General features: G+C 34.0%; 1 protein-coding gene across 1 annotated transcript in view; it reads right to left on the reverse strand.

The window, feature by feature from the left end:
* Positions 1 to 21,717, reverse strand: part of LOC136803963 (plectin-like) — a 61,902-nt gene extending 40,185 nt beyond the window's left edge. Inside the window, exons 1-28 of the mRNA XM_067060693.1 lie at positions 21,448 to 21,717; positions 19,140 to 19,201; positions 18,808 to 18,897; positions 18,556 to 18,633; positions 18,076 to 18,168; positions 17,728 to 17,813; positions 17,486 to 17,566; positions 17,234 to 17,349; positions 17,038 to 17,141; positions 16,699 to 16,818; positions 16,461 to 16,556; positions 16,143 to 16,211; positions 15,920 to 15,984; positions 14,315 to 14,357; positions 13,924 to 13,974; positions 13,396 to 13,470; positions 13,189 to 13,277; positions 12,446 to 12,944; positions 12,008 to 12,199; positions 11,597 to 11,758; positions 11,090 to 11,194; positions 10,567 to 10,662; positions 10,083 to 10,208; positions 3,077 to 3,223; positions 2,324 to 2,386; positions 1,869 to 1,963; positions 1,509 to 1,635; positions 950 to 1,108 (exon numbers count right to left, since the gene is read on the reverse strand). Coding sequence (XP_066916794.1) covers positions 950 to 1,108; positions 1,509 to 1,635; positions 1,869 to 1,963; positions 2,324 to 2,386; positions 3,077 to 3,223; positions 10,083 to 10,208; positions 10,567 to 10,662; positions 11,090 to 11,194; positions 11,597 to 11,758; positions 12,008 to 12,199; positions 12,446 to 12,944; positions 13,189 to 13,277; positions 13,396 to 13,470; positions 13,924 to 13,974; positions 14,315 to 14,357; positions 15,920 to 15,984; positions 16,143 to 16,211; positions 16,461 to 16,556; positions 16,699 to 16,818; positions 17,038 to 17,141; positions 17,234 to 17,349; positions 17,486 to 17,566; positions 17,728 to 17,813; positions 18,076 to 18,168; positions 18,556 to 18,633; positions 18,808 to 18,897; positions 19,140 to 19,201; positions 21,448 to 21,568 — 3,210 coding nt within the window. The 5' untranslated portion in view covers positions 21,569 to 21,717. The remainder of the gene's footprint in view (positions 1 to 949; positions 1,109 to 1,508; positions 1,636 to 1,868; positions 1,964 to 2,323; positions 2,387 to 3,076; positions 3,224 to 10,082; positions 10,209 to 10,566; positions 10,663 to 11,089; positions 11,195 to 11,596; positions 11,759 to 12,007; positions 12,200 to 12,445; positions 12,945 to 13,188; positions 13,278 to 13,395; positions 13,471 to 13,923; positions 13,975 to 14,314; positions 14,358 to 15,919; positions 15,985 to 16,142; positions 16,212 to 16,460; positions 16,557 to 16,698; positions 16,819 to 17,037; positions 17,142 to 17,233; positions 17,350 to 17,485; positions 17,567 to 17,727; positions 17,814 to 18,075; positions 18,169 to 18,555; positions 18,634 to 18,807; positions 18,898 to 19,139; positions 19,202 to 21,447) is intronic.
* Positions 21,718 to 25,709: the final 3,992 nt, after the last annotated feature.

Below are 25,709 nucleotides of genomic sequence, written 5' to 3' on the forward strand. Positions count from 1 at the left end.
GCAAGAAACCCAGTTGCCGAAAATTAATAAATGCAACAAAGCAGTAGGAGGGCAAGAAAGTTACTAATCAATGCATCGATATCTAATGGTGTCACTTCATCGCAGAAGTAAAGATCTGCACTGCTTAAAGATCTCACAGCTAGACTGGTGAAAAAGAAATAGATACTCAATTTAATAACATGCAAAGATTTTGTAACTGTGCAGTTTATAGATAAATTTATCTTAGGTGTAGCTTTTGACGCTCTTTAGCTTGGGTTGCGAGAAATTGGAATCACTAATATATATTCAGATATATTTCAAGAAAGGCTCAATACTTTTCTATACCAAAACCTGCTTAATAACAAAATGAGCTAGATATACAAGCAAAACGAAATGTACAAACTTTGAACCAAAAGCAAAAATTAAGCTATGAGACGATTTGAAGAGAATCCCGTCTTTAGAAAAATACAGGGCCGTTAAACTAGTAGAACTGTAATCCAAGTTTTATATTACAGGATATAAAATAAATCTATATCAAATCTACGCAGATTTTCTTTCCGATTCTTTCTTTAGGGGAACAGATAACGAAATAGAAAAAAGGAACAGCATTTTTCCGACAGAAATATTCAATTTTATTCCAAACAAAGCGCTGGCAATAGATAATCTACAGTAGACGTTCTTATGCTAACATACTGTGATCAAAGTTAAATTCTCTGAAAATCCAAAACCCGCAAATCCGATGGAAATAAAAATTCCCGAAAACGCAAAATCTATAGTACAACTGGAATATTTCCCTTCATTGGATAAACAATCCGAATAAAAAATAAGGCAGGTTTACTTAGGTAACTTCTTTCCTGGAAATTACAGCCCTGAACAACGTCCTTTGTATTTAATATGTTGTTTTTTGTTATTATTGCTAGCCTTTGCGAGTTTGATTTAAGAGGACGATTAAAATTCTTGGTAAATTTACCTGTTGGCTGGCGATGAATTGTTGTGAAATCGAATCAAGGTCAGGTACAATTGCTTCGTCGTCAGAAACAAGAGTCGGATCAAGATCTTCACCAAGTTGAAGAATCATTTTTTCAACGTCATCTTTAGATAGTGCTGTACCAAGCTCTCCGAGTTCCAGCTGGAAAAAGCGAACATTTTACAGGTGTATAATTTTCAACTTACTGGGTAAAAGGGGCGGAATATCAAAGGACTTTCCAAGTACATGATGTGAGTGAAGTGAATAAGAGAATCATCTTTTTTCTCAACTAGACTTCTCTCGATCTCAGTGACTTAAAGAGGATATATTCTTCTTATGATAGAAAAAGGTGCGCCTCTTATGCTGACAAAGCAACATTAAGAAAAGATTTGTGCTCGCACAGCGCTCTTTCTTTTGTTTAAAAATGTATAAGCAAATGGTAGGAGATAAGTTAAAGAAGAGGAGGCTAATAGAATGAAACTAAAACTTAGCATCAAATAGACAACCCTACATTCCCCCTTTGGATTTAACATAACATTGTCTCAAAAATACCCAAACCTACCTTGGGAATATCAGCCGTTTTCAGCACTTTCAGGTTAGTGGTAACTTCTGATGAAGATAAAGTCTGTTTCAAATGCCATTGGCGATTCTGCCATAATGTCAAGAGATGCCTGTATTGAATCTCGATTCTGTAAAAAAACAAAATATGTCGCGAATATAGAGTATAGAATAATAAATTGGTATTTTACGATTTAGTTTAAAATTTTCGTTGATAAATTCCTGGATTGATAATCTAAGGCTTTTCGGCAGTCTTTCGCTGTTTCGCTGTCAATTTTTTTCTTCGTAGCCGTTCTTTTACAAATACATCGAGAGGTTTTAATTCTCCAAGAGATGACCGGACCCTTAAAACCTAACATTATACCTGGTAGCCAGTTCAACTCCATCATTGTCAGGAGCAGGGATGACAAAGCAGACGGATGGTATTTGCAAATCTTCTTCGTCTGATGGACGTGATACCTAAAGGAGAACCAAGATGATTAAAAAGTGATGCCTCGTTTAATGATGATGGAAGACAGAAAAGTGACTCTTTGGATTAGCCTCGATGAACGCGATTCAAAACTTTAAACATTTTAATTAAGATTAAAGGCAGTTGATTAACTTGTAGCGGAGTGACCATTCATTGATCTTTTCTTTACCTCAGGTTCTTATAAAAGTCTATATTCATAAGCATGGTGTTAATTTTTGGGAGCCTCGTTTATGCTTAAGTTATAATTAGCAGAGACTCGGCATTCTTAGTTAAGGTTTGAGCCTGGAGTATACTTCAAAATGTGTATGCAGGGATGTTTGTCCTGAAAAGACATCAAAATAGCTATTAACCTTCCATTTGTATTGGTCATCATTGTTTTTCAATTCAAAAACATCTCCTTTCTTTACTGCCTCCTACAAAGAAAATACAAAGAATTGTTTTCAGACCCAGAAATGTCCAATACCACCTAAAGTATAGTTGACGCTCTCTAATTCGACGCTCCATTATTCGATAATATTAAAAGTCACCGTCAACAAGAAACTCTCATAAACACGCTCTACAATTCGATACGTTCCCTTATTCGGTGAAAATCGAATTCCCCTTGAAAATCGAATTAAAGAGCGTCAACTGCATAGAGAAATTCAAAAACATGTCCCTGTGTTCGAATCCAAATCAAAAGGTAAAAGCAGCAATGCCTGCCATGCAGGAATGATGATTATAGTTACAATGTAGATGTTGCAATTTGATTGTACAGTTGAGGCCCTCTAATTCGATGTTCTACTATTTGATATGCTCCATCATTCGACAAGAAAGTCAAACTCCGCCAAACTCTCATAAACGACGCTCTACTATTCGATAATATTCAATGAAAGTCATCGTCGACAAGAAACTCTCATAAACGACGCTCTAATGTTTGATGCGCTCCCTCATACTCCTTGAAAATCGAATTAGACTACGTCGACTTTATATTTTAAATCTAACAGAGACACTGCAGCTTACACTCTATAAAACCCAACTGAATCCAAAATGCAAATTGATTAAATTCAAAGAGTATCGATAGAGAAGGAGAACAAAAAGAATCCAAATCCATGAATCCGTCATACCTGTTCCGGGCTATAATCACATACGGAAATAACAGTCTTTGTGTCTTTGATCCCCTCGTATCGGGATTTAAGCGGTGGAACTTTCTTGCTGTCTTCGACCAGTTGATTGATTTGACTTCGATGATCAAGCAAATCCTGTCGAATTTCCTGAAAAAGGATAAAGAGAAAATTACCAAGAATGTCTAGAAAGATTCAAATATAACTTCAATTGGACAATGTCAAGAACAAGAGGTACTTTAAAGCATGTAAAGATTGCCCTAAATCAGTTGTGTTTTTTTTTCATGTCTTAACACTATAAATTGTAAGAACTGAGGAGACTTTTGTTGTACAATAAAATTTAACTAATTTGAGAAATGAAAGAGAAAAATAAAGTGAATATTTGCAAAGGGCAAAATTCATGATGAAAGACTAAAAATACATTTCATCAAAAAGATGACAGATGTGAGGGGTGAGATAGCCTTAACGCACCAAATTGCAAGAATTGTGGTGACCGCACAAATATAGAAGTGGTGAAATAACCCCCCGAATCTAGGTGCGTGGTAGCCTCTCTGCACAAAATGCAAGGAATTCTGTAACCTTTTTGAAAAATTGGGCTTTTCCAGAAATAGTCCGTGCCCCCTCCTGTTGGGGATATCGGATATCCAGGGGGTTAACGATTTTTGCTCAAAAGTGGATATCCAAGGGGTTAAACATCTACAAGGGATTGGATATCCAGGGGCGTAAAGTGTCTTTTCAAGGTAGATCTTTCTTCTGGAAAAGCCCATTGTAAGGGGTGTGATAGCCTCGAAGGACAAAATAAACTTGGGGAGCATTAAACTCTAAGTACAGAATGACAAGACTGTAGTAGCCTCTATGCACACAAAACACAGTTTTCTCTTTATAGAAAAGGTAATGAATGTGATGTCCTCTATGTACAATACAAGGAGTATGGAAATTTCTTTATGGAACAAGTATAGCTTTCTCTTTTCTCAATGCAAGAAGCGTGGTAACATCATTGGATTAAGTGGGTAATAAGTACTGGGGCTAGTTTCAAATATACAAAGAATTCAATATCAGTTTGAAGAAAAAGTGCTACGAATCCGAAATGCCATTGATTGAACAACCGAGGATGGAGAAAATGATGATAAGCTATTATAGGTTTTTAAGTAGCCCACTAAAGCAGGCAATAAGTACCCTGAATTACCCTTAATGATGGGTATAATATAGGTAGCATTAAAGTAGGAATTAAATTTTCATTGAATAGAAGTATAGAAATAGAAATATTCGTGCATTAATTTCCGCTAGGATGTCAGACAAAAAAGTTAACAAAGTGGAAATTGGTTTTTTAATACTGAAACAAATAATAGTCAACAGTTTGGCTCTCATTTTGTAGTACCGATAATACATATACTGATAAATTATTTCGGCATTTCAGTAGACAACTATGAAACGTGAAGATCGTGGTTGATTAAACCCGATTAAACCCGATTTAAATCCGTTATCCCATATTCTTTTTGAGGTTTCTTACACAACCTTGCAAAAAGAAGTCCCGGTGGAAAAACAAATATACTTGATTCAGGATGCTTACAGGGGTACTGGAACAAAATTGGCAGCCTAGATCAATTTTCCTTTTTTTGCTTCTTGCTGCAAGCAACTTTTTTGCAAGAGAGATAGTTGGATAAAGTTTCTATTGGCAACAGACAACAATGGTATCAATCTGATGATTTATGCAGTATTAACTAATGCAGATTATTATCGCTCATAACTCATGCAAATGATTAATTAACCTTTTAATGACTTTTATAAAGTTAGATAACAGGAAGCAACGGCTTCGTGCACAAAATATCTCGCCTACTTCCATTGCAAAAATTAAGTACGAAGAGTGTAATTGAATGAGAAATTGTGATAACACAAAAATTTAACACTCTTAACTAAAATTCATCGCCAAAGCAGTGCTTTAATTATCATTTTCAGTTTCAATAAATATGAACGCGAGACGAATTGTCTTTTGAATAACTCACTATGACAAAGAGAAGCTTCATCAAGATTACCCTTGGCCGGGAAATGAAGCCTCTTATATATTTTCTATCCAAAGAACAGATTTATAGCACGGCATCTTGCCCTTTGGGCTTTATAAATCTGTGACTGTGATCCAAAGCAAGGAATCGTGTGGTTTACACATAAACGTCGGATTGAAAGTGAAATCTATCGCTACAATCAGTGTCATAATATATTGGCACTTTTGGCTAATTTACAATTTTTCAAAAATTGAAATTCGAGCGAGAATGTCAATTTTTAGGCCTCCAACTTGATTTCATCGAGTATTTCGATCTGGGAGGGATTTATTGGTTTCTAGGCTATATTTCAAGCCCTACTGGACCATTTTTGAACTTTTGGATCCTCAGATTCTAAGGTGCTAAGTCTTAAGTCTAGCGTTAAAACTCAGAGTTAAAACTCTACCCTTCGAACCTACTTTAGAGCACTTACAAATCGATTGTGGTTTCAAAACACCCCGGTGAATTTTCCTTTTGTGCCAAGTATTTTGTCCCTGATTGTAGATGTTGGAAAATGTACCGAGTGAAAACAAAGAATGCATTAGATTCAATCCGTCATTCTTAATGCGGCTTAAATTTTAAGGCTTCACTTTTCCTTGCTTTGGAAAATATAAAAATCCAACTCTAGACCACTCGATGAGTGGTTTGAATACAGACTTCGTTCACGTTCGGCACCTTTACCTAGGCTAACTCGAAGTAAATCAAATTGTTCGCACTATATACACCTCGCATCAAACCGATGTTCGGGGTATGATTCTAAACCATTTGATTTTCTTCTAGGATGGAATGAAAAAGGGGTGTAACTAGCAATAGTAAGTAAGCTTTTACGTGGATTGATTGGTTTTACTATTACTAGCGATTTTGAAAAGCTAGAAAAGCAAGCTAAATTTCGAAAAAGCTATCAAGAGGCGAGAATTTAAAACTCAATGTTTCTTTGTAAAGAAACAGTAAACAAGGGTTTTGTTTTTAATATAGGCTGACGAATGAAAAATTAGCTCCGGTGAAATTTAGATTCTAGACCAGCGATTTCTTAGCAAACCCAGTGTATTGATTAACGTCAAGCTGTATGTATTTGAGGCGGCGAACCGAATCTTTAGACCAGCAAATTGTAATTTCGGCCGTAATTTTCTTTTGGACAGGCGTTTGGACCGGCGTTCGCCGTTCGCCGGACCTTAAAAAGACACCTGAGAAAAGTAAGAATCAAAGATAATTTGTAGCGTGATGTACAAATTGCAGTTCAAAAGTCATATGATAACCTTTTCATCTGCCAGATAGATTACAGTGTTGTACAAAGGAAATTTGAAGAAATGTTTGACCTGGAATTATATGTGATTTATGACCTAGCAAAATCTTGTTTTTTATGTCTCTTCTTTTGCAAATATGTTTGAGATTAATTTTAACAACTTTATGACATACTCCTTTATGAAACAAAAGATAAATTTGAACAGCCTTAATTTTCATGTTAGAAGCTCAAGAAATACGTAGTTTAAACGTACTGTGTGAATTTTTATCGAAGCGTCAGTTTGCATATTGTTTAGGTAGCATATAAGCTACTACTGAAAAAAAATAAAACCCTAACCTGAAAGGCTAGGTTAAATGAACTTGCAAAAATTATACAGTTTTTTTTTTATTTCCTGAGTTTTAACAATTTTTGAATTTTTTGGTCTGCAAAAATGAAAAGTGACCTGAATCAGATGATATGCAGAATTTCGCGGAATAATAACCCATTGAAACACATTTTCAATCATGCATCAATAATGCATGGTACACAAAAAAAGCAGAACAAAATATAGAAATTGTTGAATGCTGAATAAAAGGTAACTGTTTTTCTTTGAATACCATGCTATACCCATGCTGAGTATTAAACTGCTAGCCGATTTTGAGAATTCATAATTTTTGATTTTATAGATCAAAAAAGTTTACAGATTCATGTCGAGTATTAGACAATTTCTGCAAAGATTTAAAATGACGTTTCCCGCTAGGCTACAAAGCTTTTAATCGGTCTGGGGCTTGAAAAATAGAAGAATTTACCTGTCTAAATTTCAATAAATCATCAGTGACATTTGCAAATCGGCCTTGTGTCTCGTCCACAGACCACGATTTCAGGCCTTTGAAAATAAACGCAAATTTTTCATTCGAGCCCAACTCTAATTTCTCACTGAAAGCCAATCTCCATACAGTTTGTCGTGAGTAGATAATATGGATGTCTCGATCCTTGGTAAAATGCCTTAAAGTTGGCCTGAAATCTTTTTCAGTGATTTTACGCTTGCGTTTCGGTTTTTCAGGGTATTTCTTGTACCAATAATTTTTATACAAATATTGATAAATGATCTCGGCATCAGTTTCGGAATCTGGTATGACAATTTTTTCAAAGCTTGAGCTACCATGTTTGTTTACAAGTTCCTCATCAACCACGTGTTTAGCATGTGTTCCAAAACATCGAAGTAAGAAATGGATTAACCAGAACAAAACAAAAAGCACAAATGATAGGACACATATAGCGATATTATTACACCAATAAGTGTCATCAAATAAAAAATCCTCCAAATCTGTGAATGATACCATCTTCTCAAATATCAATTGATACACACTTTTAAAAATACATCATATTCAACAGAAATCTCGAAAACCCAACTTTCCAGACGAGCTGTCAAAATGCATGTAACAAGCAAATCATTGAGTGACAACTTTGCATTTCTAAAGCATTTAATTATACAAGAATAAAAAAAGAGGATTGTCTCTTGAGTGTGTTACTCCTCTTTATAATGATACCGTACTCCTTGACAACGCTGCAAGCATGCAAATATTCTAATCCATCAGAGTGATAATATCCTAAATTATTCCAATCCTCCAGCAGTATATAAAAATGTGTTTGGCTTGAAAAAGTGTCTTCTAAAAACCACAAAGTATAATTTCTTTTTTCATATAAAAAATATCTGTAATCCGCATAATATTAAATCTTTTAACAAAATCTTAACGAGTGTGGTTCTTCCCCCTTCTAAGACTTTCCTCTGTAAAGTACTTCTAAACTATATTATACACATTTTTACAACAAGATTTAAAAACTCTTTCTGTTTTATTTGTGAACGAAATAGAGAACCCAATATTACGCATAAAACATTTCCCCGCGAAACATTTTAACAGTGTTTAACTGTGCATAATAAAGAAAAGGAATCGCCTTGGTGTATTATTTGATTGTGTTGGAAAGATAATTTATGCAATTTATGCATGCATAAATTAAAAGTGATTGTTACCCTATATATAAGTGATTTATTTCTTTCAAACGGGCGCGAAAGTTGAATCAATAATAGATGACCCAGCTAGAGCTGAAGAGGCTTAGTGTTTGCTATATAAACGAATAGGGTCTTTTTATAACCAGGAAAACTATATAAAATCTTTTATGATTTTGATCAATGAAAAATAGAGAAAACAGAAGAATAAGAACGTGGGACCATTTACTTAAAAATATCTTTTTTATTGATTGACCTTTATTTTCTTCGAAGATTTTTCTGCCCTCAAAAACATCAAATCTAAGTGATAAGTACCTAAATCAAAGCTTCAGATTTCACGAGAACCTTTTTGGATCTCAGAAGAAAGAGCTTTTCTCTCTCCTCTTCAAATCATCTCAAAAAAGTTGTCTGATTCTACTGTGCTTCTGATAAAAAATGGCAAACTGAAAAGCCAAGAAACAGACGAACACCCAACATACCTTCCATTTGAAAAAAGTCTAGTTAGGTCTTGGTGACTGATATTTGTTCGAGAAACACTTTCCTGGTGAGCGTTTACTAAGAGCAGATCAGTTGTCAGGTGAAGGATTAATAGTACAGTGTGTACACGAAACTAATTTACAGGATCACTGAGGTGAAGATAATAACTCATTTTTGATGGTGAAAGTATATGACGATACAGGCTGGGCACAGTATAGCATGGCTGTTCCCTCAACCCCTACTCATCTCCCCTTAGTCGTTGTATTAATGGCTACATACTGTATTAAGAAATAAACATTTGGAAGATGTTTTTAGCAATTATCTACAATATTTTAAAATTTTCTTCACTTGGCCTAGCCAAATCATGGTTTCTCCACAATGAAAAAAGTTCATGCTTTAACCCCGTTGGTATCAATAACGCTTCCTATAGGATGATGATGACAGACATCTCTATATGATAACAATCTCAATTTCAAACCTGTCATCGCTAATCAAAGAATTTGAAAATTGGGTGTAAATTGACTTTCGGAAATGGAATTAAGAGTTGATCCGACTTTGAGATTAAGACAAGTGAGAATAAAGGATTTTGAAAGAAAAAATTTGCAAGAAATATGAAAAATTAAGATAAGAGACAGGATACTAAGAGCATCAATGTTTCAAAGAAAGAGAATGATACCCTAAACCCACAAATAACACAACCAAGCCATCATATTGAACCAAAAAAAACAAACACCCAAGAAACTACCCCAATCAATGAAGACAGTCATTTCATCTTGACGATTGTCAAAACAGACATAGAGGATAAATACTTGACGCTACGATACTCCTCAGTCAAAGATATAGATAGAAAAGAAACGACATTCAATAGCTATCCTCTAAAAACGATTTAGCAGACATTATAGATGTTTGAGCAGAAACTTACTCCCCGAAGTCGAGATTCCAGAAAGAATATATATAACAAATTGTAGTAAATCTGAGAGTGAATGATTCCAAAGACAATACACCTATTTCCTATTAGCAGATTCATGCGAAAGTCACGAAAAAACGTCGAGTAAACAAACTTTTGATTGGCGGGGGCGTGCAAAGATTACCTCATACTCTGGACATTTTGAAAGAATATGCTTGTATGTGCAATATTTCAGCCAATCAGAGACTTTCTCGACGTTTTTCGTGACTTTTTTACATGAATCCGCTAATAGGAAATAGGTGTATTCAGAGGTTGGTAACGGGCCCGGAATTCGAGTTAGAAACAAAATCCAAACCTACCAGTAGCATGTAGATGATTCTCAAGATGGTGGGTAAATCTTTCAAATTTTTCTCTTGTAGTATTCCTTGTAATTGTTCAACTGTGAGTGTTAACCATGTCTCGATTTCATGCGCATCTTGGTAAAACTAAAAAAGGAAATTTGAAAAATGATGATTTACACGCAGTACTAACAGGGGATGTTAGAACATGTTTAACATCCACTGGTAACATATATTGCAGGAATACACCTTTTCGACCGTAGTCGCACGGTCAGGCGCGCCCCACTGGGACGGTTTTAGGGTGGTAAAACGGACAAAAAAATACCAGCGCGGCAATTGGCGGCTACGGTCGAAAAGGTGTATTCAGAAAATTAAGGTAAGATAAATTGGAGGTGATGTTTCACAGCTTACATATTTTTAACAAGTATTTTTTACTTTATTTTGTGAGTTCCACAAAGGGTTGCACCATAGCTGGAATATTACGACATACCATTTTATGACATACCTTTCTGTAGATCTTTAGATTCTTGTGATGAACAACAAAAGCTTTTGTTATCTCTTGTAACCAAACCACTTGGTTCTTCAACACACCAATATAAGCCTGGATTGTAAAAATAACGGAAATAGGACATTTGCCAAAGCTTACAGGATTTAGGCGCAAGATATTATAAAGACATCCGGAAAGGGTATCAATAGACATCACTAGGTGCTGGGTATGTGCGGATGATAAGGGTCTGGTTTTTACCTTCCTAAGTCTCACTAAGTATTACAAAACCAACTAAAAGTCATTAAATATTCTTTCAAGGGTACGAAATGCATGAAAAGAAGTTCAGTTAACTTTGGTAATGTGGATAGTGCCTTGACAAAAACTCAAAGCGACGTTCATAACGTCCCTAACATTAAATAACGTTGAAAGAACGCTGATATCACGTTTCAGAGGAAAAAATCTCACTTTTTGGGACGAAAAGAACTTAGTAGGGGGTGCAAAATACTTTCTTTGCAGAGACACATTATTCATATCGACATACCTTGATAGTCTTAGATGCAGGGTGGGAGACAATCAAAAGTCGATCTCCTTCTTTACAAATATGATTGACTTTCGATTCTCGTTCTTCGCGAATTGGCTCCATTGACTAAAGAAAAGAGGTTCAGAAAAGATTTGGAAGTCAGGAAACACATTAGCAAGTTAGTAAACGTTTTTCATAAATTTAGCTAGTTGTTTCATCAACAACATCAGTAATTTGTGGTGACAAAGTGCTCTATACCAAGGCTAAATTCAAAATTTATTTTTCTTAAAAAGAAAAATCAAAATATTACAGGCTGTTTCACGCCAGAGACGATCATCAGATGTATGAAGCTAGTTTTTTCATATAATCACAAGCAAGACCAAAATCAACTAATTGGATATTGCAGTTTGTTTTGTATCAAGACACCTTATGAGAAAGTGGAGTAGAACAGGATCAGGACAACAATGACCTAAACATGTTAAATGAGTTCTAAAGCCTTTTATTAGAGTTAGAACAACAATGACCTACTTTAAAAACGTCTTGTAGTGTTTCGAATTCCGCATTACGGTTGCTCCAATCACGTGACAATTCGACGTCTTCTAATTGGTTCATTTTGACTAATTGTTGAGTAGCCAGTCGTAACCATTCGACCACACTGATCAAGTTCTCTTGTCGAACATTAGTTTTAGACTGTAAGGACAAAAAAGTGTAGAAGAATTTACTTGAGCCATTTCTGGAAAGCAACAGTACTACCCATGTCTGTATGTCTGGCATCCAACCCGATAGTCCCATTTGAATGTGTACGAAAATCGGCGGTGAAAAGAAGTGAAAATGATAATGAATTGAAAGAAAGAAAAATTGATTTTTGGCTGGAGCAATATTGCTCGTAAAATTGGAAAAAATTAGAACAGTAAACTTAACAACAGTTTAAAAGCTTACCCTTAAATCGTTGAAAGATACTTTAAGAAGTGTTCTTTGTTCTTCGACTTCTGGTGGGACACCTTTCAATTCATCATATTTATCGATATCAACTTGATGGTTTTCAATCTCTGATAACAATTCTTCGTTTTCTTTTAAAAGGTTTTCATTGCTGACCAAATCTTTACCAAATTGATCGTTCAGTAATGCGTCCTAGAATGAAAACATAAATTTGTTTTAGTGGTTGATAAACTACATTGGGCTAAGCTATGACCCATTCTAACATTAGATCATCCATTAAAAAACACTGCCATAGACGGACGCGGTGAGTATGATCCAGGACCAAGTATCTATTCTTCAAGAAATCAAAACGCTTTGGAGAGAAAAATTCTTATAAGGCTCCTCTTGGATCGACTTAACATATTCTTCAACATTCTTATTAATTAAATTATTTCTTACCAGCTTGAATTTGACCCAATGTGAGGTCAACCGCATCTGTTGTAGAGTACCATCCACATTTTGAGAGGTCCATGAAAATGAGCCTTTCTTTGATTTCTTCTTCGGCGAAGACGGTTTTGGTGATCCTGTCTCGCGTTTGGATCTTTTGAAACTGAATCTAGACATGATAGAGCCTCTCTTGCGTTTTTCTTTTCCTTCTTTTGGCGATTCAGCCACGGCAGCTGCGCCTTCAGGCATTGGAGAATCTTCAATCGTTTCGGACTCATCATCAACGACCATATCGTCTAACGATGCAGACTCCGGTGTAGGTGAGAGAGGTGATTCACTCTCTGTCGGCGATGCTGGTACGGATGACGGCTTGACGTGAAGACGTAACGGAGAAACGATGTCTTCTTCGATCAAAACGCTGACAGTGATGACAGGTTTACCAGAGATGTTAATGATGATGGAATTGATGCGATCTTTAAGTGCTTCCCATCGGAAAACGATCAACTTTAATCTATTAAAAATTGCAAACAGCTCAATAAATTAGATCTGCATTAGAAAGATTCGAAAAAAACATTAGTTAGTCCGTTCGACTTTCGAAACCATAAGTAAGCTCGGCCGGGATCCTGGCCAATTAATAATACAAATCTCGACTTATATCAAAGCTAAAACTATAAATCATCTCAGCTTTAATGCGTTTCAACGCCAAAGATTCCTATAGAAAAACAGAGGAATAAAATCCATTTGTGTGAAGTTACCTTTCGGTCATCTGTTCATTTCCATCGAAATTTCCTTGTTGCAAGAGATCGATTGATGTTGACATTGACTTGATGCTTAATCGGAACATCTAAAAGTACAAGACAGTAGATAGAATCGACATATGTATTGGAATCTCTCTAAAAGAATTTTATGATTGGATGAAAGCTCGATACTGAACAAACATATTGAATAATTGGTATACGTACCAAGAGGGCTTTTCCGATTTGATCCAGTTTTTGTGCTGAAACTGCCTGTGCCACATGAGGTAGATTTTCTTCGATCTGCAAAAAAAAAAAGGCTTTAGAATGCTAAGATCATATTGAACAAAGTGTGGAGGTAACGATTTACATGTTTTTTTTATAAGCGTATGTTTTTTGGGAAACAAGCTCAGTTATGCTTAGAGATATTTTAGACTCAGGCTCGAAGTATGTTTATCATATGCTTATTTTTCCGAAAAATTCGATTCTCCAATTTTTCCAAAACCTGTCGTTGCTATACATGAGGATAGGGAAATAAGTAATGATACACAACAACTACTTTTTTAGACACAAACAAACGACAATGGCATTACAACGACTTCTTTTCCATCTATTAGAAAAAAATTTTCACTTACACACCTCAAAAGCAAGCTCAGTAATATGCTTCTAATATGCTTATTTTTTGGACAAATTCAGGTCTCGGTGAAAAAAAACATGTACTAAAATTGAAGTATTGACTAATCACGAAAAACTTACAGTGTCGATTTCTTTTTCAACATCTTCGAAAGAACTTTCCAGCATTGAAGCCTTAAATAAGTATGTAAGAGTAATTCAATTAGTAGGTTCAACGTTTGCTTCAAATAACAAATATACAAAATAATCAATACCCTCCCACCTCCAGTTGGATTTGAGTCCAACGAGTCCCAAAGCGGCAGATTTCAAGCAGAAAACCTTATGAAATAGCTAAACAATCAATGCTTAAAGTCGTTGTTTTTCTTTCTCTTATAGGTTTTGCTAGCTCTTAGATTTCTCTAACACTACACTACACCGTTGACGAAGGATAATTAGCCCTGATAGAATTTTGTACCGTTGGAAAAGTTGTATGATACTATTTGTAGTTAATTTACACAAAGAATGACCAACTTACATCAGTGTTGAATTTCTCAGCCAGGTGGTGAAGATGTTTGGCACTAAAAACATAAAAAGATCATTCGTTGACAATAAAGAACAGAGATTCAAGGACTGACAAACAATAAATCCATAAATATTTTCTTCTTTAAATGAGGGTGAAGAATCTTAATAATCATTTTGCAAAGAAAAACATAAAACCATAGACATCCATATGCATTGTAAGTGCAATAAATATAGTTTCAAGTGCAATCAAAAGTGCAATCACTCAAATTAAGAAATCTCTCCCCCGTTAAAGTGGTAGATGCTCACTATAAAATTATTATGCTTGAAATAATTATCAAATATTGGAAAGTCGATAATATCTTTACCCAATATGTCTTAAGGAGATCTCTATAGCAGGTGACCATTCTCGAAGTGTTATATTATAGCAAGGCTGCATTACACCAAAACTCAATTTTTAGCAACAATAAAAGTTGTACTCCAAATACTTAAAATTCATGATGTCAAGTAAAATCTCAATGTATCAAAATTTGTCCTTAATTCGTTCGAGGCTACACAAAACACAGCAGTTACCCCTGCTTCAATCAAATTTTTCTCTTGATTAATTCGTTTCATTCCAATATAGTATCTACATCATCCCCTAAAAATCGCTATTGTTTTTCTTCAAGAAAATTTTTAATATTTTAAAAAATTTTCTTCTTTACATCATCAATGAAAATGTTTCTTGTAATTTCATATTTTTATCTCTCTCTAAAATTATTATCTTCTTATTTTATAACTCTTTCCTCTTTTCTTTTTCTCTCATTTATTTCATCTTCAACTTTTTTGCCCCTTTTAAAAGTTTACAGTCATAACAAGGGCATAACACGTGTTTAATGTGAGACCCCCTCTATTGTTCTTTCTTCGTCTGTTGAAGACGAGAGCTGGTCAAACACCACCATCGAATTAAAACAATGTTTCTTCTTATAAAAATAAAAATCTAAAGCCATTATTTTGAAAACTAACATTCGATTGCTTTCTGCTGTTACATTGAATAATCAATTTATCATTAAAACTTCTTTAAATATAATACCAAGTAACCTCAAAAGGACAACCAACAAGGAACTCGACAATAAAGATAATTTCTGAGGTCTTAGCAAGATATCAAATGGCTTCCCATTATATTCCATTTAGGGAAAGCACTTCAGAGGTGCTAAGATATATACATTACTGTTATACTGTTGAAGGTTTTTGAATCGATATGGCGGATTATAAATAATATTAATTTTGATTTTTTTGGTCTCGTAGTCTAGATTTCTCACTTTTATCTACATTACTCGAAATTGTAAAAATTGGTAATTTGATAGCCATACTAATAAAATGTAACCTTCTTTTAAATCGATTAATTTCTACTCCCATTGAAATTAGATGCCATTTTTAATAAAACTCACTCCAACCTTTTAAAAAGATGGGAGGGGGTTGCCATATTAATCTTGTTTCATGGCATGCTCTTAATTAACGTCAGAGCATTATGCTTTATTTCTACACATGTAACATAAGCTTAATATTAGTCAACCACAAATTCATTATTCTGAATAAACAATGTTATTAATTCTTTATTGAAGAACGAAAAAAAACTTACGAGTCAATCTTCATCTTCAAATCGATTTTCCTTTTTTGTACAGAAGACAGCAATGTGTTCCATAGCTATAAGGGAAAAGTTGAATTAGGTAAACATTCAAGTTTTAACATGGGTAATGCATCCTCAAGTTTTGATTCTTTATATAAAACTTGATTCATAATACAGAATGGACAGAATCACAAACTTAATTTTCTACTTCTGAACATTCTCAACACACACTTACATTATCCAGATTCTCTTTGGCAGCCTCGTTTGGAGATTCCACAGCCTGTTTCTTTGGATTCTCCATAAGCTACAAAATATTTAAAGTTAGTGTTCAAAATGATGGTTTACTAATTGAGGTACAGCTTTTAAATTTGTCTAGGTTCTACAAATCCTTCTTAAAACTTGTGAGCCAAGCAGGAGACTAACTTTTCAATTTGGTTCATTTAATAAGGAAAATTTTATAAGGAAAGAGAAGAAAATTAGGGTAAGATCTGGTAAAAAGGCCAATGTATCTGTTGTAATAGTTGAGTATAATGAAATGGCAAGGCTGGCCTACCTTGAGATCATTATAACTAGTCAGGATGCTTCTTTTCTGAGCCTCCCTATCTGGAATGGTATCTGTGATCATAAACATCAGTTGACTGTTGATATCCTTTAATGAGGAAATAAAAATATTAGTATTGTCTTTGCTGTTAGTTTTAACCTGCAAAATTCTGTCAAAAGATTACATTGATGTATCAAATATCAATGAATCTAAAAATACAAAGCATGAGAAATGGAGAGCATCCACTAACCTGTAACTTTGCAAGTTCCTCAGGAAAGTCTCTTTTGTCCAGAATCACGATTGTTGTTTTAACCCATTTGATGAATACTTGAATGTTTTTATGATATGTCTTCGTTTGTTTGTCAAATAACTGAAATAAATTGAAAAGTAACTTTACATTAATGAAATTCCAAATCATGATAGAGTGTTGGCCTATATGGTACAATAAGGATTCTTCAAAGTTTGGTATTTGCTAGCATTCTTTCAGAATTTCAATTGTGTATGTCCAAGAAGCAAACGTATTTGAAAATGAAAAAATAAAATAATTGGCATATTCAAATACTATTCAGAAGAATAACTTGGTACATACCTCACTCTGTTTTAAGAGTAAAGTTGGAGCCTTTGTTGGTAAAACTTTATTGATGAATGATATGTATGTAATTATAGACTTCTCGTCTGGGTTTTTGACAACATCTGAAATTGAAAAAAAAATGAAAGAAACTTGAAGTCTTACAATTCCTTCCCTAAGGTAATTCTAAGTGGAAATCTTAGAAGAAGTATATTACCTTCAGCATCAAGGAGCTGCTGTACACCAAAATGTTTTTCTGCAACATTGAAAGCACTTTCAACTCTTTGAACAGGTGCATTTTCCTCTAAATTAGCAAAATCAATCAGATCGGGCCTGGAAAGGAAAAGAAAATTGATAATGTTATTGGAAATTATTTTGAAAAGAAAATAACTTATATAGGTAAAAGGACACTTATTACAATGAGATTACATTGCTGAACCAATTTAAAATTCAGAAAAGAAAAACTAACCTGTATCTGTGAAGGATTGCATTAAAGGCATAACCATCTGTCCAACTTGTTGTGAAATTTGTCACTTTTACATTTGGGTACCTGAAAATGAATATTGAAATCAGTACTAAACATTTTATACTCTACGATAAAAACAACCTTGAATTTTAAAATTGTTGCTTTAAAATCATATACAACTAAACAAATTATACAATTATACAAATATTAGAATTAAAATATTAACTTCGGATTGAAAAACTTACCCATCAACATATGATTGACACCAGTGAAGTAAAGCAGTTTTTGGAGAAATAGTTTCATCATCATAACTTATGTCTACATTGGAAATCTAAACACAAGGTTGCAAAATTATATTACGTACTGTTGTTCGAAATTTCCATCTTTAGCTATGGAACCAACAGCCAAAGTCTAAATCTGGCGTAACATAACTCTTTCAGTCTCAGAGTTTTCACAACTTAAATTGGGGTAAAAGCGTCTTTCAAGAAGATGAATAAAAAAATGTAGCCCAAAGATATAACCAAAAGTCAAGATTAACAAAAGAAGATTATGTACTAAATAATCATTAAAAATAGTAAATCAATTTGTCATACCTGGAAATTCAAAATGATGATCCAGATCAAACCAAGTGTTAGCTTTGTATTTCCATCCAATATTTCTTCGCTTCTGATGTTTACAATTTTGATCTTGAAAGAAAAAGTAATAAATGTAAAGAATATGAGGTCAGTACAGTAGCCTAAAATTATGCAAGTTTTTTTTTCTTTACTTGAAAAGATCATAAGTGCACTAACGAACATAAACTACATAACACCACTAACATAGATATAATAGTCCCTCCCCCCGCTAAATTATACTTTTAAATTTCTTCTTAATCACTATAGGTACAGTAGCTATTTTCATTTCAGATTCCTTCTGACAAAATGATAGCATAAAATCAAACCAGAGACTATCAAAATAATTGTTCAACGTACTGCGCATCATCATCCATGCATGCATTACTATATCAAAGTTTTCTAAAAAACCTTCTTAAATGCAACACTCAAACCAAGTAATTTTGTAGAGAAAACTCTTACCTCCTTCTTTCTCAAGAAATCAAGAGCACTGTTGAGGTTCTGCAAGCAATGAAACCTGGTTTTTCCTTTTTGGTATCTCTGAAAATGAGGAATAAAACAGAAAGTTTAACATGATACAATTGTTTCCTGATACGTAAGATTATAAATCAAACACTTTTTCTAAAACAACTGGCATAAAAGTAATTGAATTGACATTACATGTAAAATTAATAATTAAAAATATAAAAATTGCAGTAACATGAAAGTACATACCAGCTTTTCATTACTCAGAAGTTCCAACAATATAAGAAGCTTCTTCCCATCCCTAAAGTCTTCCAAAATGTCATCTATCTCTTTTCCAACCTGAGGAAATCAATTTAAAAGCAAATCTATTTTAACTCCAATTCAGCTTAAAAACTCTCATATAACTTTCCACGTTCCTAAATTTCATTATACTCAAACTCAAGTAAGTTGTCAATGTGGTCCATGTAACTTTGAGATTTAATATACAGATCAGTGTTAAATCAAACTTAACCAAACAAATGCCAATCATGCTTTTAAAGATGCACTTTATAATCACAAAACATTGGAAAATAAACCTTTACCTTGGACAAGTGAATATTACACCATTTTGTAAAAACCTTTTGCTGGATGTAGTCCCTCTCATCTGAAGAAAAAAGAAATTTCAAAGAAATTTTAAATAAACTCATTAAAAAATCTTGCACTTTTTTTAAATTTTTTAACAATTGATTTGGTGTAATAATATAGTTTGTTTCCACGTTAATAATAAATACTTTGGATGGAAATAAAAACAATAAATTTGGCAAGAACCACCGCCTGCAAATTGATATCATTTAAGGAGCCGTCACAAGAAAATAATCCTTTAAAATATTTCTGACAGAAATAAGGTAGAAAACATGGCTTTAAGAATTATCCTATCAAATGATGCTATGAAGCTTTAAGTTTTAGATGATTTAACCAAATTCTATCTTTTTGAGATATTTATATCTGATATCACTGACGTTGTCAAACAAAGGAAGATTACCTTTTAAATCATCTACCCTAAATCTATAAAGTTTTTCAGGTGTTATGTCACCATCATCCATCACTGATTTTAAAATTTATTGACTGAAATATTATTGTTCAAAATATACTGCATAGACAAAACTACAAACAAAAAACCAGTTTATTGTAGTGTGTGTGTTTTGTAAGTAATTTCTCGAGAAGACGTTCATAATGTCATTTTCACTCTATGTCCCCAATGTTCATTCCATACTTTAGTTCTTTGCAGAAACATATTCTAAAACAAACTAGCCACTGAAATGTCTATAAAAGTTAGGCGAACAATAGAAGTACAGCCTGAAAAGTGTAAAGCTTATTAAGGAAAGCCCTTTCATTTATTCTCACAAAGTTAAGAGCTTTTTACAACTGAAAATAGAAAATAAAGATTAACAAACTGACCTCGATTCCAACATTAAGATTAAAAGCCATTTATATTGAAGAGGAATCTGTGCAGCTTTATCTTAGCAAACAACCAAGTAATAAGCTAGCAGTATTAATTTAAATTTTGATTTACAGAAAATTCTTCGAAAACCACAATTTGTTGCCGCCATGTTGGAAAAAAATTCGTCAAAATTTTTTTTCCCGCGTTTTCAAAATGGCGTTTTCCCGCGCTTTCGATATTTTCCAAGAAAAAAACTTTTCACTTTCGGTTTCGGTTTCACATAAACTTTACTAAATCATCAGAGCAAAGTGGGAGTTTTTAAACATCGACCAGAAATGGCGACCACGACCAGCGACCACGACCGGCGACCAAATAAATTGGGATTATCGAGTTTATCTGCTCTCTCCACCGTAGAGAATGTTTAAATCAAGTCCATCCTCAGAATACTAAAAAGTGACCTTTTGAAGTAACAAGTCATTTTCTTGACAAAGTGACACTATTTGACAAAAATATTGACAGGGTCATTAAGTATGATGCTTGTAAGCTTTGTTAAACCAAATATTTCAATTATGCCGAATGAGATGCCTTTAGTATGAATGGATAGAACTTGTTAGTAGGAAAAAATTGGGAAGGCCAGTTTTAGAGATATGTGAATATAATCAATTATGCTATCGTCTTTATGCTGACAAAATGACTAATTTTGACAGAAATAACAATCTGATGATGAAATACAAAGCTTCTCAAACCATTTTCAAAAAGTTTTGTGCCACTAATTATTGTCATGCTGATAATACAAAAGGATAGAAATTGACACCATAATCAAGCTCCAAGAGCGTCGAAATGGTTGTCTTACGTATTTGGCACGTGGCTTTAATTAGATGAGACAGGGGCGGGTGAGCTTACTCTTCAATATATTCAAATGATTAGGAGAGACACTATACGTTGGAGAAAAAGAAAAAACTCGATAACCAAAATTTATCTGGTCGCTGGTCGTGGTCGCCGGTCGTGGTCGTCATTTCTGGTCGACGTTTAGAAACTCCCGAGCAAAGTTAGTAAGTTAGCAAGAAGACCGTATACCATTCAAAAACTAAACGAACCAATCCATTGATATCATGAAAATAATTTTTTTTCGTGTCAGTTGGAACAAAAAGAGACAAATTCTTAGTGTGTAAAGTGAACTGAAAAAAGATCCATCAAGTTATTTGACTTTGGATATTTCACTAAGGTAGCTGAGCCTTTCTTTGAAACAACTTTGTTTACTCTATGTCTGAACAATCGTTTCACAGTTGCATTTGAATATCGTTTATTGCACCTTTATTGATTTTACTGATGGACGTGATTACACACTTTTCAGAATCATAAAAAGTAAACTAAAGGACTGGACACGAGGTTGCCCCTTTGTAAAAACATCATCTCAAATAGCCAACGTGCAACGACGGTAAGAAATATATTTGAATATTTGATCTTACCTGATAATGCTCCGACAGCTCGATCAGCTAATGCAGATTGATCAGCGGGACTTCGACTATCATCTTGTCGTCTTGGTAACACAGATGCGGATGATTTTGATCCCCAACGGAAAATCGGCATCTCGTATTATTCCTTTCTCAAGATCTCTTCCTTCCGATAAGATTTATTCAATCTTCTACCTCAATAGTTCCAAGACAAATGCTTGGGTTGATAATTTTCTTCCTCGTTATTTTCGCTGTTTTTACAACTCATACAGATATTTAAACTCTGCAACGATGATCAAAAAATTAAAATCTTTGTAAGTAGAAACACAGAACTTTTTATTTAAAAAGGGAATGTTGATAGACAAGCGAAAAGTGAAATCATGGTCAACACATGTGGAATTATTACAATGACATACACGACATAATACTATTTGTAATGTTTGAAAATATAAAGTTAGGAGTCACAAGAGTTGATGTGGACGTCTAGTCTATTTTGAAGCTTTTGTGAAACGTACCGCTGTTGAAACCTGCATCTGTCAAAGATTTCAACGATTAAAAACTTTAACCAAGCTCTTACACTTTGGAAACACTAAAATTTCTGAGGCTTCAAAACTAGAGATTCTGCACTGGCTATATATAGAAATCACTGATTAAATAAATCAGTATGTCAGGGGTGCAAAAAAATAAGTGCCGGCAAGCAAGTTGATTCCATGTAACTCTAGACTATTTTAAAACTGCTGTTAATAGAATTCAAAAGTGCAATAAGCAATAATCCAATGGCTACATAGTCTTCTTAAAAAAAACTTAAATCACACTTATCATATTTACAGATTTTGAGAAAATCTCTAATAAGTTAATAAAACCCTTGGAAACCATACCAACATTAAGATTAAGATTAATATTTGTTGGCATCAAAAATGGTATTCAAGATAATACGGATATAGAGCCCTCCAATGTGAGAGAGAGATGGTTAAATCGGCTCAAAACTGTAAAAAGAGTGTTACTATTCAATCTCATTCCCAGATTTCAATTACTTATGAGTTTTACTGGTGAATGGAAATTTAAATATCCAAAGGACTGGGTACAAGATTCTTAGGGTACTCATAATATTTTTAGTAAAGATTAAGATTAAAAAAACCAACACAAAATTGAGAAAATAGTAAAGCGTGAAACAAAACGCAAACAACAAACTGCCTCCAAAACTCCCGTCGATGCAAAAGCTCTTTTCAACAATTATTTCAAACATTCAAGCAGGTCTGCAATAAATTAACAAATAAATGCTATCTCACTCTGCAGTGATTTGATGAAAACAATCTTTTTTAGCTAGCTGTGCTTCATATAGGTCTCATCACAATTATAACGTGTAATGTCATTAACAAAATGCAACAATATTGCTTTTCCATTATAATATAAGGAAAAAAAGAGAAAATTTACTTAGCTCTGTGACAGACACACTAATATCTTACAAGCCCTATCTTATATGAGCCCTTGACATACTGACTTTCCACAACGCGATTAATTTTTTCAATTTCAATCTATACAAAGTACTTGAAATTCATGTGAATAAGCTTAACCTACCCTTCATTTGCGTGAGTAAGGTTTTAGACATGATGACGTCATGGAAAGATTATACTTTCTACCCTAACATAGGGATAAAGAAGTGGACTTTAAGTAGTACAGTTGACGTTTTCTAATTCGACATTCTACTATTCGATACGCTCCATTATTCGATTATATTGAAAGTTATCTTCAATTAGAAATTTTCCTAAACCACGCTCTGCTAATCGATACACTCCCTTATTTTATGAAAATACTATTCCCCTTGGAAATCGAATTAGAGAGCGTCAACTATAGCTTTGTTCTTACCATCGTTTTCACAAGACCTCGACTATCATATGTATTTAACGGGACAGAGTAGGAAGCTCATTTCAGATATCTATAATTACATGGAATTTTCTTTCTATCACCCGCCCTACATCTCTTCTTATCCTTTCCAGGACAATCACTAAGGAGAAGCGGAAATAGTTAGTGTTATCTAACTTAACAAGCTTTTCAAAAAGGGATATACACACACCCCCTTTTAATTCTCGCTACTCCAAAGGATATAACGTCTGCAATTGCAGTGCATAAAAAATATAATACGTCGTTCATCATTATATCCGATAATTGGACCAGTACACAAGAGAAATTATTTCCTTAATTGTAATTTGAAAACTGATTAGATTTAGAAGACCTGCTGAACGTCTGATAAATTTGATTTGAGAGGTTAGATATAGATATCCAGCCTGTACCAAGCTCCTTTTTGCTGCCAAGATAAAAAATTGCTCCTGGGATGGATGGTACAGGCTATGTATTACATTTCTAGTTACTAGGATTAGAAATAACTGATCGGATCATCTTTTTGAACGATTATGATAATCTGTACACGGGATCAAAGCTTGAAGATTATGTCTACAAGTTGAATAAATGCAGTGAAATCAGTGCCGTATGAAGCATTTTGATATTGAGGAGGGGAGCATAAGTTCAGTGACACCGTAAGGACCAACCATGGTTTGGCCCGAGGGGGGGATTTTGAAATCTAGAGCTTTAAATTGGCTAAAAACACACTCAAAAAACTAAAATAATTCGAATAAAGGCAAAATTTAAAGTTAAAATACTCCATTTTATGAAGAAAACCACTCTTAAAAAGATTATATATCCCCCAGTAGCTATGGCACTGTAGTAGAGCACACTATGTTAGTGTTAGCCACCAAGGCAGATATCCATAGAGACAGTTGTTTCCATATACAATATTGTGGTTTCCTGGAGTTTTTTACTTAGTGGTATTTTCTGTACACATTAACAACTTCCGACTTAAAATTTCAAAATTTGGTTAATGACAAGACACTTTTTTCTTGCATGTCAAATTTCAAGACCATTGATAAACAGAACTCTTTCACTAATCTTAGATCCTAGGCTTTTACCCGTTCCATTAGCCACGATTATATTCTTTCTTCCCATTAGGAGAAACATTTTGAAATCTCAACACTGAATTCTCATCCTCAAAGTGTCTTGATAGAAAATGATAGCATACCTCCAGTGGATACTTAGCCAATTGGAATAAAATTGGTGAGAAAATTGTCCCCGATATTGTCTTACGATTTTCTTCCCATTTGAAATTAAAGTGGTAAAAAATTGCAGACTCAAAACATCCCCACTGACGTTTTTAAACTGGAAACAATAGATATTTTATCCCCGTTGGGATATCGAAAGACATTACTACTGAGAGAAAAAGTTCCACCGAGGCTGTGAAACAGGGGTGTATAAAATCAATTGAAATTTAACCTGTATCAGAGTCCAGACTCAACCCCTATGTCCCCCTATGCCCCCCTAGAGTGAGTGAACCCCAAGTCAAATGAAAGATCTTATAAAGATCCTCCATAGATTGAATGAGTATGGATTGAACTTCCCATTACATTGGAAAAATTAAGCTAAATCTCATTCTGCCACTGAAATTATTCTTCCAGGTAATGGATACAGGGGTATCACAAATTAGGAGAATATTGCAATTTTCATGATCGAGGGTCGGTAGGGTATATCAGTCAGTATAGTAATCTCTATTCACCTTCCTGATCAAATCAACCAATTTCAAAAAGCAACATACTTATCTCCATCGAACTTTTATTGTTAAATCAAACTATATTCTTGATTCTAAGATTCAGGAATAAACTTGCATTCACCAAAAATGTAAATTAGTTTACGGAGAGAATATTATTTAAAAGCGAATATAAAAAAAAAGCAAATATTTAGATTAGCAAATGTTACAGAATATATTACTCTGTAATGTTAAGATAAACATCCCATGTCTTGAAGTGTGACAGTATAAACAAAAATACTTTTAGAAACAGCACACAGTCGTGTAACGTAAAATAAACAGTGTTACCCGGAGGTAGTAGCATTGTGGAGAAGTATTCCCATCTTTAGGCAATGATTACTATTTGAACTTACTTTAAAAGAACAATGAAGTCAGTTCATATGCTATTCTAATCAATTTTCAAACAAGTTGCACAAAACTAACCAAGATGGTAATTTCCTTCAATCTAACTTTTTATAAAGTACTTTCCTGACACAGGGATGTGGCATTTAAGGAGCTTTGAGAGAATTTTGTTTGCTTATTCCTATTTTCATGGACCTTCAGATCCGCATGACCCATGTCAGAGGTTCCTTTTCGAACTGTGATTATGTCTTCAATTTCAATAGCCCCGAAATTCTAGAATTATGTAATTTCAAGAAGAATC

The sequence above is a fragment of the Clytia hemisphaerica genome, unplaced genomic scaffold, assembly GCF_902728285.1.
Source record: "Clytia hemisphaerica strain Z4C2 unplaced genomic scaffold, Clytia hemisphaerica genome assembly, whole genome shotgun sequence".
Classification (NCBI taxonomy): domain Eukaryota; kingdom Metazoa; phylum Cnidaria; class Hydrozoa; order Leptothecata; family Clytiidae; genus Clytia; species Clytia hemisphaerica.